Consider the following 19,737-nt stretch of genomic DNA (forward strand, 5'->3'; position numbering starts at 1 on the left):
AAAAGCAAGAAGGTATTTAATAAACTTGGAATTCGATTATACCTGGGCTCTGATACATGTTGAGGTATGAATATCGATAGAAATGTAGTATATATAATAATAAAATGTGATGCTTATTAATGACTCGCCACTTTCGCAATGGGTGATAGATATCACGTTCAGTCGTGGATGATTTGTGATTAAGTTCATCGCACGAATATCAACGAGAATATATGTGAATCAGCCAAAAGTTTACGATGCACATACTACATATTCGATTTATAATTTTCAAAATACAAATAGACGTATATATTTTGACATTTCGGGTTCCTATAATTAGAATTGGTCGCATAAATTATGGGATCAACTGTATCCCGCCCATTATTGAGCGCTTCTCCACACTTGCTTTTATATCACGCAATAATCTGCAAGTCATCAAACTCTAATGACTGAATATAGTGTTTGTTAGATTAATATATTATGGTACATAAACATTTTCCAATATAGGGTGTTTCATAAATGCTACACAATTGGGTATGACGATGATCTCTTTATTGAAATCTTAATTAATGAATACAACCCACAGATTACACAGGTTTTTGAAAGCTATGGCTTTTGTCTCCTAATAGCATTTGTAAATAAAAAGCTTGATACATTTCAAAACTAGACTCATGTGTATATGTTGGGTGAAAATGCAAAAATGAACATAAAAGCTATTTACCAACTGCTGTGAATTGAATCCAAAGATTTATTTGTTATGAAATATGATACGTGGAATCACATATTTAATTTCCCACAGTGGTTTTATAGTGACTAATTTTCGTTTTCGGGTTATCCTTGTTTTTGCAGATGGAGAATGGCTTAATGTTATCTTTTGTTAGTGGTGCACAAACAGATTTATTTACAGAACAAAACTGTAATCGGTACATTTCTGGAATTCTCCACGTGTGAAATACAAGTATGTATGCAGTAAATATTATGATTAATAATAATCATACCACGGGTGAAACTCTGCTTGACTGGATTTTTAGGGATGAAGGTCAGAGTACCATCCGACTCCCTAGAATATATTGAAACAATATATGGCAAAACCTGGAAGAAGAAAATAGAAAAGCGGCAGCTTCGATATAATGCATCGAATTTAGAAAAATATGGTCATTGGAGTCAACAAGAATAGGATACATTTGTAAAACACAACACATGTGAAAGATAACATGCGTTTCCTGGAAAATTGATGTATTGTAATTGATTGTAATTACTTCTATGGCAAATTAGGTTTGCTGTAGGCACATTATTAACTAAAGCAGTTGTATGAACAAAGTGACATGAAAATTGTGGCTAACCTTCATACCGTAATGTTTTTATACATTCTTTTTTTAAATTCGTCACAGCTGCAATAAATAAATTACACAACACTAATATTCGCAGTATTGACTATGACATGAAGGCAATGAAAGGGCGTTGGTCGTCGAGTTGAGGACACAACAAATTGTATCTTTTAGTGTCGGAAATGTTTCATTCTTTGTCAATGAAACTCGAATAATACTATTTTAAGGGTATTTAAAATCTATAACATGAGTAGATTTATGCACGTTTAAAATTATTTCACAATTTAGCTGTCGATATAAAATGTCAAACCGTGAACAAATCGGTTTATTAAAGAATGCACGGATTTTAATAACAGCAGCAAACAAGACTAATATGTTATTAAAAGTTATATTACAGAATATACTATAATGCAGATATGACTGGGAAGTAGAATTTGTTTTTTTGAATTAATGTATACTGAGGAAAAAACCAATGCATAATCAAATCATCATAACAAAATCATCAATAACACAATGGTAAAATTACAACTAATTAGCAGATTATTTAGTGGGATAATTATAGTTAGATAAAAAACGAATCTTGTAGCATACACGTATTTTGATAATCCTTAGGTTGGTGATATTGCTGAAAAATTTCAAAAGTGCAGTGAGGGTGGGAGTGGTGTTATAGATGTTCCCCTAGAGGTGTAAAACCAGATTATTAAGAGAAAATAATCTACTGAGATTAGCTTTCGCTTACGAATGAGAAGCATGTTATTTGAGAAAGAGCAAAAATGGTCATCTAAGAATGACACTAATATATATATATATATATATATATAAAGGTCCCAGTATAGATCTCTGGGGTACAACATAGGTGACTGGAAGAGTGGCATAACGATATTCATTGTTTATTCATTGTTTACAAACCAGTGCAGTAACACCACATAATTGCAATTTTGTCAAAAGAATATTATAAGTGATAGTATCAAGTGCTTTGATCAGATCAAAAGAAAATCTGCATAATGAATTATCCTTTATCATTGCTGTGAAGCTTTTCGTTGACAAGATCAATGAGTGCGAGTTCAGTGCTGTATTTTTACTACGATATCCATATTGTTTTGTATAGAGAATATTTAATTTTTCAACGTTTAATTATATTGCTGAAAATAGACAGAATGGATATAAGTTGATAAGATAAGAGGGATTATAGAATGGTGTAATTATTGCAGCATTGGGACTAAGAAAGAAAGAAAGAAAGAACTAGGATTTGATTTTTTGAAGTAAAATCAAAAGATCAATATTGGTTGAACATTTTTTTGATGTTGTTACATTAATTTTGTTTAGCGTGATAGAGTGTTAGCTCTTCTAGTCAACTCATTCATAGTTTCCCATAGTTTGAAGACTTGTTTTTATATTAACTCACTTGAGCTAAATAGGAATATGTTTTAGATTCACTACTTACAGAGGTTTTGGTGCAAGTTATATTTTTTTGAACACATGGGTCTAACTTTTTAACATTTTTTGGATATAGTTCATTCTTATGCTTTATTGACTTGAAAAGATCCTGCATGACTCACGGTGTTGGGGTTTGTTGTGTTTCTTATATTTTAATTGTAATGGAGCCACTGTTATTAACGATACTAATAAATGTAATATATGCCGAGTCAACATTGTTACAGTGACGTCATTGCCATATTGCTTTGCGGAATGTATGTATGCATATGAATAACATATATATATATACATTTTTCAGTGCTACCTAATGCAATATACAGACTATAGCAGTGATGACGTGATTATGTCGGACGTATTCTGTAGTTGGCCGATGTTCTATACTAAATCAATTTGATCACACCTATTGCGAAAACAATTATTTTGTAATCTAGTCATTTGTCACCTATTGTAGCGCATACCACATAGTTCATCAGTAATATCAGACAAATTGTCAATTCAATCGATACGAACATATTCATTCCTACATTTTATTTTATATATATATATATATATATATATATATATAGTCAATAAACCGTATTTAGATAATCCCCATTCGCTGCTGCACGCATGTGGGAATCAGAACTGTACAAATGTGAATATTGTCTCGGAGTGTACTGATGTGTTACAGTGTAATTAATATTTTCATTAGTAATATAGAGTAATGTTATGTGCATTGTCTCAAAAAAAAAATATTCAAAATATTGCAGCAGACGTGTATTATATTTTACAAATAATCCTGTTTTATGAATGAGTGATCATAACGTTTTAAAATATACTACACAAAATACATTGTTGGTGGTAAACAGTACTATTTTATTTTACATTAGAGGTTAGGAAGACGTAACATAAGCTCGATTGGTGAGTAACATATCAACATTGAATTTACACTACACATTGTAATTGTACTTGTATTTACTGCTTACTGGATTAACCAGTCGTCTGGAATTTTTTTTTTTGCAAACAATTGTAATGCTTGGTTGGACAAAAAATCAATCGTGCTGTAATTATTTCAGAGCTGGTTTCAGTGGTTGAACACGAGGAAACGAATACTGATACTGATTATCACACTGTAATTTGTTTCCGTTTTTCTCTTTTTATGAGCAGCATACCTGGAGAGCAAAGTTATTCTGGAAAATGAGGAGATATCTGCAGACTTTGGCCATTTTATTTATATTGACCCATAAATTCCAGGAACTTCTTTGTGCTGATATAATTATTTATGGATTCCATAGATCTAAAAGTCACGCTCAAAATATAGCCTACATAGGAGAAGGGCTAATCAAGCACGGTCACTCGGTCGATGTACTAACATTCTCGACAGACAAATTCAATAACGTGTACACAGAATTGGGTATACACACTTTGAAACCAGTGATCATAAATTTTGTCAACGAAGACTTTCTCTCCGACTACTACAACAATGACATGACCCATGACGTGCTTTTCAGGAAAATAAGTGAATCGCATGGAGTCTATTGTAATGCAGTTCTCCATCAAAAAGTATACATTCGAAATTCGTTGAAAACCTACAACATAGCAGTTACAGACTCTTTATGTTACTGTTGCTCAATGTTATTAAAATACATTGGCATTCCGTATGTTGTTATACATACTGCGTTAGATGTTGAATACATAACCGATGTGGGTGCACCTGCATCTTACTATCCCATTCAACGGACAACCATGATGCTTTCAGATGAAATGACGTTTTTATCGAGATTTCAAAACCTTTTAGCATCAACGTTACCAAATAACATGGATATGTCATATGTCACGCTGCATCACCAACACAACATTACTCCAGAAAGACATCCTTTTGAACAAGCAATCCTGCATCTTCTGGTGACAGACTTTGCTATTGGCTATGTTCATCCCTTAGTTCCTAATGTCATTCCAGTTGGACCGCTCACTGTCAAACATCCTAACAACTTGCCGACGGTGAGTATGTATATATCAATCAGCTTTAGATGCAACTAGCAAATATTTACAACGTTGTTTTTAATAAACTATAGCAATTTGTCATGTATTGCTCACTACTCATAAGCTTCAAATGGTTGACAACTCACTTTAAATGACACACTTGCGAATAGAAAATACTCAGCATATAGCATGTCATTATATTACATGTTGATCCATAGACAGGATAAGATTGTTTTCAATCATTATATATTAAACTGAACTAAGTTCACAAGAAGTAGCGACACACTGGCTAGTTTGCTAAATATTTATGCCCGATATTTATTTGTATTAGTAATATTACATATGAATATATTTTTCCAATGAGAGATACTTTTTGTTGTCTGTATTTATAGCATACTTACATTATGCGTGTATGAACCACCTTATTAATTAAACTATATATTTCAAACTATAAAGTCATGCACAGTCATATTGGCTTGATTTTATTTCCACATTTTTTTTATTGACTACCATTCCAAGCTTTTGATTTTCGAGTGGCATAATAGCCAAGAATAACCAGTATAATGGAAGTCAACGTTTCCATTATTGACACTAGGAGTATATAGTCAAATATAAAACCTTCTAATTCATTGAGTATATTATTTTGTGTTTGTAACTGAAGTTTATTGCAGTCTAAATTGTGCGTCCATTGTATACAATGAATATAAAGGAAATGAGTGTTGTGCTAATCGATTTATACACTAATGCATAAACAAAATAAAATACCGCTAAGAAAGACCAACTAATATAATATCAACTAATATCCAAGAATGTTGCCTAAAATTATCTTTGTTGTTGTTCCATCATATTACTTTGCAGTTCAACATTAAAAACGTACGTTTTCCTGTTTTTCTCAACCAAACATAGTACTTTGTTACATTTCAGTGCAACTATATGTAAGCATTGAATGGAATGAAAAGAATAACACGAGTTTATTTATATTTCAGGATTTGAATAAATTAATGCAGAACTCTGGCGATGAGGGTGTCATAGTGGTAGCACTTGGGTCATTTATAACGTTTCTTCCAAGCAAAACACTTGACACAATACTCACGACACTTGCCAGATTTCCCCACGAAATAATATTCAGTTACAGTGGATCAACTCCTCGACATATTGGTGATAACATAAACATTTTTCAATGGTTCAACCAGAATGATGTTTTAGGTGAGCTATGTGAGTATGTGATGCTGGTATGTAAACAACGTAATTCATAATGATAAATTTGTAATATTTATATGTGTTGTGTTATTGAATTGAGACTACATGATACCATTAACGATTTGGTTATTTGAATATAACGCAGAAATCCAACATTTTAATCATTACGTAAGGTGATGTCTCAAGTATGTACCATCACTTCATTTGAAAAATTGTAAAAAATGGAAATTAAAATATCTTTACAAAAGATTTGGTTATTTGAATATAACGTTGATTTTATTTATATATCATGCGAACAAGTGTCATATATATATGTAATTATGATCTGTATTTTCACCAGCTCATCCGAAAACACGATTATTCATAACTCATGGCGGATTAAGCAGTTATCGTGAAGCTATGTATCATGGTGTTCCAATGGTATGCATACCACTAATGATAGATCAATTTGACACTGCTGCAAAAATTGTATCTAACGGGGTTGGCACATACGTCAAAATGAAGTCACTGAATAATGAGAACTTGTACGAAGCCATGGTGGAGGTGTTATCGAATAAGAAGTAAGTCCTCTATCATATAATATGTACAAATACAGTTGAATAGGATAGTCTGAATAGTCTGTTTATACAGTGGTAAAGACTGAGACAATCAATATGTGATGTGTTCATGAATTACTTTAATTTGTTGCAGGTACAGTGACAGAGCTAATCAGTTGTCAGCCGCTGTAAAAGATGTTCCGATGAATGCAACAGAAACCGCCGTTTTCTGGATTGAACACGTGACAAAATATGGTGTCAGTCATTTGACTGTTCATAGAAAGCATCTTTCTGTTATAGAGTATTACTTGCTTGATGTGATTGCAGTGATAGTTACAATCATGTGTATTGCAGGCTGGTCATTACGCTGGTTCGTGACCGTGTTATTGCGTGGTATTCGGCGTTAGTCAACTGAAATGACAAAAAAAATTATATTTTTTTTGTCATAAATATTACAATCAATTATAATATTTGAAACATAAATATGTGGGATGAAGGTATATATGGGAGTGAAAAAGTAATTTAAATGAAAAGGATACATTTATCTGGAAATCTGACGAATTTTACATTATTCCTAAATTGTTAAATCATATTTTTTCTGTTTACGTGCTTTATTCATTTGTTTATTTAACAATGTAAAAATTTTCACTTAAAAACGTAAATCACAACATGAGTGTAAAGGCTGACAACTAACGCAGAGATTGTAACGCGTACTCAAGTATCCCTGCAGTGTGTTGGCTAATTTGCAAATAAATTATGAAATAGAGTTATTTTGGAGGCCAGCACCATGTTTACGATTTGGGAAATTAGTGGCAAAATCATGTGCTTGAAGAAGCTGAAGTTGAAGTCTTAATATCGCCTCCGGACGTCCAAATTAATTTCAAAAATATTTTGTAAAATCACTGAGTTAGCTTATTTAGCCATAGCGAGCCATGATGTCAAGAGGCCAATCTGTTTGCATTAATCAGTCCGATTGCCACAATTGTTATCACATAATGAAATAATGATAAATTTAGTCACCGTGGATGATTTATTATTATAAAAGCTAATATTTGAATACATTTGCTTAGAATTGTATAAGCCAATTCATCCATACCATTCTTGTTTTTAATTGTCAGTCAATATTGAGTTTCACCACCCCACCACGAATGTCTCGCTATCGTTCTTCTTCAAATGTCTTTAATCAAACTGTTCAATATATTTCAAAGAATCAATATTAAATAGGCTCATTTATGATAGCATGAACATACAAGCATTTCTACCTTTTGTTTCATAATGACGTGCAATCACAATGACATAAATGCAACAGTGAATCATCCTTAGTGATAAAAGGCCGATAGCTTCTATATGATATCATGCATGCAATTTATAAATTGTTGTTAATGTCAATTTTTCAAATTCAATCATAATTATGCAAAACTAAAAAGTGTTATTGTTTAAATCGAGGTTGAATATTTGTAAGAAATGACGTCTTACGAGGAGCGTTCAATAAGTAATGCCTCTGACCCACTTCCAGTTGTCTGATCAAGATGAAATTTTGCATGTGTAATGGTTTACATTTGCTTTAGTGGACACAGAATCGTGGAAACAGGTAAAGATTAATCTCGCACTGAAATGGATTAATGGGAATATTTATGAAAGACCACCAGAGTCTGAGTTGTGTTATATGTATTAATTCAATTTCCCTTTTGCAGATTGACTTTCTGAATGAAATGAAACAAGGTGGTTTACACTGGCCTGTATAACAGGAGAGGAGCCACGCCAATCAAACATTACAAATTCATCACCGAGGGACATTTCACCATTTATTTTCCAAATTGAGATATATCGTGCATTTAGTAGTATTTTATGAAAAGAGAGACGAGTATATTGAACATAACCCAACCATTATTTTTTAGATTGAGTTCCAAAAATGCATTATTATGTATTATTGCAGCAAAATCTTACATATCAGTAGATATTATAAATATCGCCTCGATAGCCCCATTACATTGACATTGACTTTTTCGAAAATTGTATAGCAATAAATTAAAAAATATGTATTAGTATCTCAAACCAACAAGTTTACTTCGATACAATATTATTATTTATTTTTAAATAAAACATTTTGTTCATGATATGTAAATGATAACACATCGATCTGATTATATAAAATATAATTGTTTGTGTATGGTTAGTTCTGAATCACTCTACAATTTAATACACCAGGAAGAAGTACTAATACGAAAGATTGTCAAATAGTAAAAAAATACGCATTTTGTGAGAATATAACGCCGAAAACTCACGCGTTTATTTCAGTATAGTGCCCGTTTCAAACACGTGAAGTCATCGACACGTTTGTTTCTGTTACTCTGGCGAGTCATATGTAAATCGACTGAAAAACTAAGATTCAAAAGTAAAAACATTGTTTGTTTGTTTGATTTTTCGGCTTCGTTTATGCGCTGAAATAGTTTATGGTAGGTATTACCGCTAGTAAAGTTTTTGAAAAAATATCCCATCAAAGTGCTTTAAATATCAAGATTCCACATTAATTGTAATATAATGGACAATCTTCTTAAAATGGCACATAGCAACAAGTGCATCTCAAAATAGAGACAGATATTTAGATCGTTTCACAAATAAACACAAAACGGTACCAATGGTTTAACTAGGTAAATCATAGGGTAATTGGATTTCATCGAAAGACAACACATCAGTATTTCGTGCAAGTCATAGATCACAACTCGTGCATCCTGCGGAGAGTACACTTCTTGACCATAGCAAACAGATGAAACCCGCCCCTTCATTGTCTTTATGTCGCAATCAATATTCACATATGTTATTGTTGAGTAATTCATTTAGTGCAATTGTGGTGAATCCTTTAAAAAATAAATAGCAATAGCAACATTCAAGGATACACATGATTCCCCTCGCATGTGCTATGTATTTCAAATGTATCCCATTCTTTTTCACTCCATTGTCCATCTTTCACAAAACCCAATGCATTATATCGAAGCTGCCGCTTTTCCACTTTCTGCTTCCAGGTTTTGTCATACATTGTTTCAATATATTCTTGAGTGTTGCATGGTACACTGACCTTCATTCCTAAGAATTCTGTCCAGCAGAATCAATTTCCTGTGGGTGACAAACGCATTCCATACGTTAAACAACGTCATTCAATTAATTTCTGTTCTGGAAAATATGATTGAAATATTCAGCGAAACATAAACGACCAAAACCTAATCATAATTTTGACTGCATAACATACTTGTAATTTACGTGAGAAGATAGAAAAAAGGGCACCGAGTACCACATTCCATTGTCTTCCTCGTAGTAAAAAAATACGTCGAGTTGTGCATCACTAAGAAATGACAACATTAAGCCATTCTCAATCTGCAAAAACAATAAAATGAAAAGAAGTCACTATCAAAATAACATTGCATATCTTTTTTCCACCAGTTTCAATACAAACATAACATATTTCCCAGTGTCACGGACACAAATTACTACTTTAGCATGTATTCACAACGGTTGGTAAAGACAATCTCCTGGATATAACTAAACGTAACATATATATATATACAGATGACTAGTATTGAAATATTTCCAAAGTATACTTACTTTACCAATGCGATTAAAGAGACAAAAGCCAGGGTTTTCAAAAGCATGTGTCATTTGTGGCTTGTAATCCTTAATTAACATTTCAATATCTAGATAATCGTCATATCCTTTTGTGTCGCATTCTCGAAACCATTCTAAATTAGAAAATGTTGATGTACTATATTATATTAAAACTAATTTAGGACTACAAGTGTAGACTAATGTTTTGTGATAACTTGGCAGGGACAGGCTCGATAATGGGCGGGATGCAGTGGAGCGTGCTTTTTAGAGACAAATTCTAATTATAGTAAGCCCAAATATCGAAAGATACGTTTATTTGTATTTTTTGGATGACGAATTCGAAAACATGTCCATCGTAAACTCTTGTATTTCAGATTGATATGGCTGGTTCACAATCCATATCCATTCATGTTTGATATTCGTGCAATAACCTCAATCACCGAACAGTCATCGCAAGGTTGCATGTGGTATCATTGAGAACGCATTGCGTCAATAATGAGTAACGCACTGTATTATTGTAATAAAATAATATATTTTTATCGATATTCATACCTAAACATGTACCAGAGCCCAGCCAAAATCGAATTCCGAGTTCATCCAATACCTTCTTGCCTTTCTTGAGTGTATGTTTTGCTGCCTTTCTAAACATAGATGCCTCAGCAGCAGGGTAGTTCCCATTTTCTTCTCTGAATCGTTTTGCTCTTCTGTAGTTACATTCAATTTTGAACTCGATAATTTCTCCAAAAACGACTGTGAATTCGATGGTATGTTCATTATGATACTATCCAACGTAATAGGGGTAATATTCTAAAATTAGTATTACAATTACAAAAATATGTATTTTTTAACAGTTTCTTGCATTGATTATACAAAATTTAAACGACATGTCATAGTTAAAAACACTTTGATTTACTGTATGTTCCATTGAAATTCTTAACTATAAACTGTAATAAGTTTATAGTATCTAATTTCCTCACATGTGAGACTCTGTACTTTAATTCCAAATTGTCGATATTGCGTGCTAACAAAATTTGCATTTACTTGATCCTCTCACTTTACTAACTTGTTAATACATACCTATCGAAAGTACCTGCATGATGTCCAATCACAACGTTATGTAGTCAGAATCCAGCATCGATGTAGTGTGCATGTTAATTGGTCTATGCCACCAGTAATGATCACCCCTTTCGTAAAATAATACTAAATGCAGGATATATCTAGATTTGACAAACAAATGGTGCAGCACAATTTTTCTTAGTGATGAATCTGCTATGTTTAATTGCCGTGGATCCTCTGCTCTGATAGAGGTCAGTGTAAAACCACTTCGCTTCATGTCATTGAGAAAGTCATTCTGAAAAAAGGGAAATTAAATTAATACATGTACCTCAACTCAGGTTCTGGTCTTTCATTAAGATTCCAAATAATCCATTCTTTACCTGGGTTCTCCATTCTATGTTCACCAAAGCAAATGTAGTCACGTATCGTTCACTGCATAAGTACCGACACTTTTCTGCTGTTGATATTCCGGTTCCTTTGTCATCTAATACAGCTTGTAAATCAAAAATACTGTAGTGATGTGTGCTGCTGCAATGTCTAAGAACAATCGCACTACACTCTGCAGGCAATTAAAATAGTTTTGACGATATGAGACCAAATAGGTGATTCCAACTCGAGATTGTTGGCAGACAGGCTCTTCGTCACGCAGCAGGCGCCAATATTAAAAACATCGAAAGAACGCTTTGAGAGTATAGGAGGTACATTTGTATTTCAAATATTATTTAACATTCACATCTAGAGCTGCTTCCTATGAATATGATATGCTCGCACAAGGTTACATAACCTAATATGCCTTTGCCGCCGGTATAGCGCTAGCTGCATATCTTAGTCCGCAGCAATGTACAAAAAATGTTACTATATGTTACTATTAGTTCATGAAATGACAGTAGAAAAGTTTAAAATTTTCTGAATATTATGATAGTTGTGAATAGATTTAACCCATAGCAAATCAGGTCTGTGAATTGTCCCGTTTCATTAAATTTAATAATCGGTAATTGACAAAGCCGTGAAGAAGATGAAAATTTGGAGTATAGTTATGTAAATTAGATAATTGATCTGCAGGGCTAGGGATTCAACACTATGTACACTCGAAATACACACACACGCACGCACATACACGTCTCACCATCGTTGTAACGACACACATATAATTAACTTTTATATAACTCTATATAGGGTCGCAATGCAACTGCAATGCAATTCAACGTAGAATTAAATAAAAATAGACTCAACATAGAAATGTTTGCGAAGCTTATGACATATACACCTACATGTAAATAGGTTTAGTTGGGAGGCACAGGTAAAGATAATACGTTGAAAATACTAAATGTATAACATTTACCAAATGCTGGTAGTTGCAGTATGATTGCATGTCGATGTTTATCATATCTGACTCACATGATAAAACATGATTTCATTACAAATAGTTAAACAACTCGATGTTTTATTGAACTTGTTCTAAATAATTGGTATACATGTATATCAATGAAGAAAATCCCACTGCTTTATTATCAATATTGTGACTATGACGTACAATACTCACCAGTTTAGCGTTGGGCGGGTCATCACTCGTGTTGAATTGTGTTGATATAAGATATATCTGTATTGTCACAGTAACTATAATAAAGATTGCATGTACAACTACGGCTAACACACAACATTTCACCTTCTTCGTATCCACTGTAAACTGTGCTAATACAAAATAATATATTCATATTAAATTTATGGGAGAGTCCATTTTCTAGGGCTGCGGGTGTTTTTAATTTATAAATGCAATTATAATGATGCATCTTTAAAATTATGCTAATAAAGATATTAATTCTGATGTCACTTCAAATCTATCAAATCAAATGTATTATTGGGTCGAAATGACTCGTTTTGCAAGTAGTGTAATCCCTTTTCACGAAGTGGTGTACGTTAATACTTAACGTCTATTAACGGCACATGCATCTGCATAGAGGTCATATAATGGTTTTAAATAGTGGAGCTATTTTAGTTTTAGGCAAATTAGCCGTTAAACCACATAATCTAATGAATTGTTCATTAGACGTTCTCACAATTTCACAGCAGCTTTTTGTCTACTAATAATAGACGTAACATTTTGATCTAGTAGAAAATGTATGACCTACAAAAACATCTACAAAAGGAACACAAGGAAGGTGTATTTTTGACGCAACCCAAGCTATCCAATGTCAGCACTACATGCTATAGCAAGACAATTATACTGTCCCTGGTGTCGCATCTGTGCATACCTGTACTTCCACAAATGAAATATTGACTTTGTGATTTTTCTGTTTATCTTTGTTACTTAAGATTTAGTGTAATATTTTAAAAATGAAAACAATGATTGTAAACGTATATTTATATGTAGGTATCAACCATTATACTGCATGGGTCAAGCTGCTCCAACAACGGCATTGAATCCATACAACAGTGCTTCTCATTGAATCCTATTTTCAAAATGATAAAATTTACTGACAGTGACAGTGATAATCCATTTAAGTCAGACATCTTCTGTGGTTGGCTGATGGTCAATACTAGCAATAGTTACATGCAAGCAAATTATATAGATAACTGATTTCAACAACACGGTCACTATTGTTCTCTGTTTAACGAGAGAGGGCGATTTGTTCCACTGTGTGTCTCAACTATTGTCTATTTATAGAGTGGTAAAGAATGAACAAATCAGTGTGATGTGTTCATGACTTAATTTGAACTGTTCGATGTACAGAGCTACGAATTATCGGCACCGTTTTCCGGATTGAACACGTGATCTAACATTTGATTCTTCATAGGAAACACTATTCTGTTATCGAGTATTACTTGCTTGATGCTGTCGCAGTGAAAGCTGCAAATATTTGTTCTACGTTCTGGTCATTTCGCTGGGTCATGGCCGTGCTGTTGTATACTATTCGGCGTTAGTTACCGTGTATGATACACATTTTCAAATAGCAATATTTGTTTCATAAACATTACAAGCAATAACAATAATGGAAACATAAATAAGTAGACTGCAGGTAGATATATGGGAGTGGGTGTAATATATGATTTAAATAAGGAGTAAATGAATTATCTATGACTAATTAACAATTACAAACGAATTTGGGAATATTTCTAAACCCCACGGTTTGTGAGTTCGTTTCCAAAATATCCTATAGCGTACACTATAGTTTACTTAACCGATCAGCGGGTATGAATGTCGATTACTGTTATGTAACACTATTGCGATGAGGCTAGCATTATTTACAAAGCTAAGAGAATTACTGATTTTCGAATCAATTCAAATAGCTTTTTGTCACGCGCCTAACCAAAACCTATTCGATTTACTAATCAAATATTTGTCCCTTGGTACAGTAGAAAAAAAGTAACCAAAGGTAATTCATTTAATTAGTTTAAGATTTGTTCTAACTAAATGTGTGGCTATATATTATAGTGTTTAGTAATCGTCGGATTGAATCAAAGAAAAAAAGTTGCAAATACAATTTACAGGAGAACATGTGTAAGGTTATGTCATTCCAGAATTTACTTTACATAGTTCACATGTGAATAATTCAGATTTAGTTTACATACAGTGTAATCTGTAAACTACGAGGGGCGTTCAATAAGTAATGCCCCTGATCCATTTCCCATAGCAGGAGATTCATGAAACTTGGCACAGTTATCAATCCTTCTCTACATAGGAACCACCCAGAGTTTCCACCATCTTTGATGCAGCTCTGGATACCGTTTTTGTAGAACGCCCAGGCTGGTCCTCAAACAACGTCGTAATTTCAAAAATCAAGGCTGCATCATCTGGGAATCGCTTTCCTTTCAAAAACTTTATGGCTGGGAAGAGATGAAAGTCAGATGGTGCAAGGTCAGGAGAGTAAGGGGGATGCTTTGTGGGTGTGATTTTGACTTAAGCGAACAAACATAAAATATTTCAATATACTAACATTGGGTATTGTTTGTTTATGTTAATCATTCCACATGAACAAATGATACATGCTGGCTAACAGATACACACCTGGCTTAATAATCCCAATTGATGTTTCATCCAGTTTGGCGCAGATTAGTTTCTTGTAGCAGTTTTTCAGTTTAGCTTGTAAGCAATACTCCATCGACCGCATCAACATATTTGTACCCAAGATTTTTTAGCTTGACCAAAAAAAAATTTAAAAAAATCTGTTCTAAACGTTGTAGATTTTGGCATTCCCATGATGTATTCCTGAGAAGAACAAATTGAAATATTAAGATTATTACACTACACTATTACCGCTACACATCGGTCGATACGCTGTACTGTCTGCGTGCAACATCGTAACAACGTCATATTACTTAACTCGTACAGCATAATGTTAAGTATACCTTTAAAAATGTTCCTCAAATGACATATAAACGTTCGCAAATATATTTGTGATGACCTATAAAGTTTAGATAAAATAAATCATAAACATAATCAAAGATTAAAAATGTTGGAAACTTCTATGTTTAAGATACAAAGAATTCTAGATATGACGTAATTTGAATTTCAAGATTACAGCCATAGTTAAGTAATAAAATATAATGTAATATAATATAATATAATAGAATCGGGTGAACGCTGTGCTTTTCAGCGCTCCCCGATTTTCTGCCTGTTTTGCGTTTTTGCGTTCGTTGTGTTCCCGTGTTTCTACACAGTTGTATATATAGTGTGTCTACCTTTTACGTGAGTAATTTATAGTTGTTGTTTTTGTTATTATTGTGGTTTTGGAGTGTTTTTGTCTTTGCCTTGGCAAGGTGGTCGGCAACCAAGATGGCTGCCGCTCACACAAGGCCACCGTCAACACCAACAGATCACCTCACTAGAAACCATGCGGTACGGTGTGAAAACATTGATGGCATTCCTGTTGAAACTTATGTGGAGTCGGTTGCAGATTTAGTCGGGGCCAGTAATATTGTGGCTGCATCCCGTATGAACCGATCGGTTATTGTCTTTTTAAATAAGGTTACATGGGTCGACATGGTTTCTGCCGCTGGCCTTGACATTGGAGACCTCCATATTTCTGTTGAACCTCTTGTCCGCCCCTTTACAAAAATTGTGCTATCAAATGTTCCCCCTTTTTTACCTGACAATTTTATTACAGATGCCTTAGCTAAATACGGGCGTGTAATGAGCGCGGTGCGAGCGATCCCACTCGGGTGCAAAAGACCAGCACTGAAACACGTAAAGTCTTTTCGCCGCCAAGTTTATGTATATTTAAAAGATCTCAATATCAACGGTTTATTACCTATTACTTTTCAAGGTCGGACATATAATATTTACGTTTCGTCTGACGAATTGACTTGCTTTTCATGTAACATGAAGGGACATACTCGTAAAACTCTCAAACAACGAATATGCAAATGATGAATGGTGAAAACAATAGTGCTCAAAATAGCACTCCAGCAGACTCTCAACAGGTGAATGTAGTAACTAATTTAAATTCTCCTGACACATTGCACGACAAAGACGATGACATAACTGATATAATTAACACCCAAGCACCAGATACTGAGATAAACAAACATGAGACCGATGGTACAACAGATAACATTGAAATTGAAACTGAAATGGACACAGATTCATCCAAAAATATGAGCAAAAAGCGCACGCGCTCTAAATCATGGAGAAGAACAAAACAATGACCAGTTGAATGACGAAAATATATGTGAACCAAGTTCTAAAAAGCGTAATGATGAAAATGTAATCGAAATTGTTGAACAAAATTGTCCGATTGATGAAGAGAGGGTACGAACCCCTCCTTCCCCTTCCATTGCATCACCATCGCCTCCCCTTTCACCCCACAAACCCCTTCCCCACGTCTATGCCAATGTAACAGTGTGTAATCCAAAACCACAGCCCGAGCTTACAGAGTCAACCCCATTTCCATCATCTCCCTCACTTGAGTTCACAGTTTAATCCCCGCGCTACTCGCCACTATCCGAATTCCCCATTGATTTAAGTGGTTTAACTGATCAATCACAAGACCTTTCCAGTACACCTATGCCACAAAATAAAATTGCTGATGACATGGAGGAAACTGCTAGTGAATGTAGTGAGAATGAGGGGTCTATCATTTCAGATGTTTCAACATGTACTGATAGCAGCGATTCAACAATATCAAACGTCTACACTGCACTCGCGTAGATTTATAGACAACTGTTTTGAATTCTGCCCCAATCTTAAAATATTGGTCCGACATCTGATAAACTGCCGCAATACCAAGCAGTTGAACACATCTGATAAATCTCGCATGCACAGACTCATTAAAAAAAATTAAACAGCAAATCAAAACGGGTAACTTTATCGCTGATTTTTAATTTCCCCTTTTATGATGGCAAACACAATGACATGCGCAACATACAATGTCAATGGTTGCCGGGACCCCTCAAACGGTACAGTGTGTTCAATTATCTTAAGCGTGATCATCCCTGTAATTTTCATATGTTACAAGAAACACACTCTCTTGTCTCCGATGAAAATATTTGGAAACTTGTGTGGCGTGGCCTTGGTATTTTTTCTCATGGCACTGTTAATCGTGCGGGTGTGGCTATTTTGTTTTCGCCAGGAGCAACTGTGAATATTTTATCACAATCTGAGATCATGCCTGGATACGTGTTGCACGCTCATGTTCAAATTAATCAAAATCTTGTTGACATTATTAATGTCTGTGCACCTATTAATGGCGCTGAGCGTGTGGAATGCTTTACTAAAATTGAACAATTCGTCAGTTCTCTAAATAATGACCCAGTAATCATGGGAGGCGATTTGAATTGTACTACTGAACCCGACATTGACCGTAATAGAGGGACTGAACCGGACATGCGCACTCAAAAGCTTCTCTAATCTGTCCTGAATCATCACAAAATGTTTGATGCATGGCGCCAATACCACGGGAACACATTAAACTTTACTTGGGGGCGGGGTGGTACGCTTGTGCGCCTTGATAGGTTTTATGTCAGCAAATGTATGCGTGGGAAAATTAAGAATATTGACATAAGCAATGGCGCATTAGCCTATTCTGACTATTCTCTTGTCCACATCAACATCGCTATTGGCGACAGTAAAAACAAAAGTCCAGTGTGGTGTATGAATACAGAAATTCTGCGCGATGAAGTGCATGTGGCAATCTTAACTGATTTTTGGGCGAAGTGGCAAATACTTCGAAATAATTATGTAAATATACAGACATGGTGGGATATTGGCAAAAATAAAATAAAGTTACTCACACAACAGTATTGCACACTCAAACAAAATAAATACAAAATCGAAAAACAAGCATTGGAAATGGAAATTAAAACCATCGAACGTTGTACTGCACACGATGCACCGCTCTTAAACAGTTACACTGAAAAGAAAAACCTTCTCGCATGCCTTGTTCAACGTGAACACAAAGGCAGTGCTACGCGTGCGCGACATAAGTTTTTAAATGAAAGTGATGTTTGCAATTCCTTCTTCTTCCAGTTAGAGAAAGAGAAGGGGACCAAAAAGGCGATCTTTCAGTTGAGGTACCAGGATAACACTCTTACTGAAAATCAAACTGAAATACAGAAAATCATAAACACCTTTTACAATAACCTGTATACAGCTAACATTGACATTAAAGCTCGAAATAGCCTCCTTGAAGGGCTACCGAAACTAAATGAAACAGATCGTGATGACCTTGACAAACCAATCACGTTTGACAAACTGAGTGCCACGATCAAACTACTTCCCCATGGGCGTACTCCCGGTATCGACGGAATACCAAACGAATTTTACCAAACCTTTTGGCATATCATTGGAAGTGATCTGTGCGATGTATTTACTGCACAAGGGCCGTAGTCACTCTTCTCCCTAAAAAAGGTGACGTTACCAACGTAAAACACTGGCGACCTGTGAGTCTGTTATGTAGCGATTACAAAATGTTCACTAAATCGCTTGCATTGCGTTTGCGCGGTGTTTTAGGCAGTATTATTCATCCAAACCAAACTTGCAGCATACCAAACAGGCATAGTATTCACGACAATATAAATCTACTTCGTGACAGTATTGTCTATGCTAACTTAACTAACTCACCCCTGGCTATTGTTGTTATTGACCAGGAAAAGGCATTTGATAAGATACATCACGGATACATCTTTAATACGCTTCGTGCCTTTGGTTTTGGTGACCGTTTTCTTTCTTACATTCGCTTCATGTATACCAATGCCCAGTCCCTGGTCCGCGTTAACTGCGCCCTTACTACACCCATCACAGTGGCCCGTGGCATTGGGCAAGGGTGTTCAATGTCCACTGCCCTCTACGTCATTGCCATTGAACCACTACTTCATAAAATCAGGAATGATGAAAACATTGAAGGGTTGGTTATACCTCACAGCAAAAACCAAACGTTCTAAACTCACCGCTTACGCTTACTAAGTCGCTGGTTACATGTCTACGAGCTTGCGTCAAACTCTAAAATCAATCTCCAAAAATCAGAAGGGTTATGGGTAGGTAGCTGGCGCAACATCACCTACTCCCCTCTCAATATCAAATGGAACAGCAACACTGTACCTCCCCTTGGAAAGAGGTGGACAAAATGTTACACACCTTCCAACACGCATAAGTACCATGCGACTTTCCTATATTCAAAGATATCTATATAATAATCATGACC

At 34.7% G+C, this 19,737-nt stretch overlaps 1 protein-coding gene and 1 long non-coding RNA gene across 2 annotated transcripts; one reads left to right on the forward strand and one right to left on the reverse strand.

The window, feature by feature from the left end:
- Positions 1-3,615: 3,615 nt before the first annotated feature.
- LOC102800870 (2-hydroxyacylsphingosine 1-beta-galactosyltransferase-like) lies at positions 3,616-7,695 on the forward strand. The gene is made up of 5 exons (XM_085506128.1): positions 3,616-3,644; positions 3,891-4,724; positions 5,693-5,912; positions 6,247-6,466; positions 6,597-7,695. The coding sequence occupies exons 2-5, from the start codon at positions 3,921-3,923 to the stop codon at positions 6,847-6,849; spliced, it is 1,497 nt and encodes a 498-aa protein (XP_085362254.1). The 5' UTR covers positions 3,616-3,644; positions 3,891-3,920; the 3' UTR covers positions 6,850-7,695.
- A 6,909-nt stretch (positions 7,696-14,604) lies between these two features.
- LOC144344479 (uncharacterized) lies at positions 14,605-15,204 on the reverse strand. The gene is made up of 2 exons (XR_013419191.1): positions 15,105-15,204; positions 14,605-14,923 (listed from the first exon to the last, which is right to left on the reverse strand). It is a non-coding gene; the product is annotated as an uncharacterized LOC144344479 (long non-coding RNA).
- Between the last annotated feature and the right edge of the window lie 4,533 nt (positions 15,205-19,737).

The sequence above is a fragment of the Saccoglossus kowalevskii genome, chromosome 12, assembly GCF_978046115.1.
Source record: "Saccoglossus kowalevskii chromosome 12, keSacKowa6.1, whole genome shotgun sequence".
Classification (NCBI taxonomy): domain Eukaryota; kingdom Metazoa; phylum Hemichordata; class Enteropneusta; family Harrimaniidae; genus Saccoglossus; species Saccoglossus kowalevskii.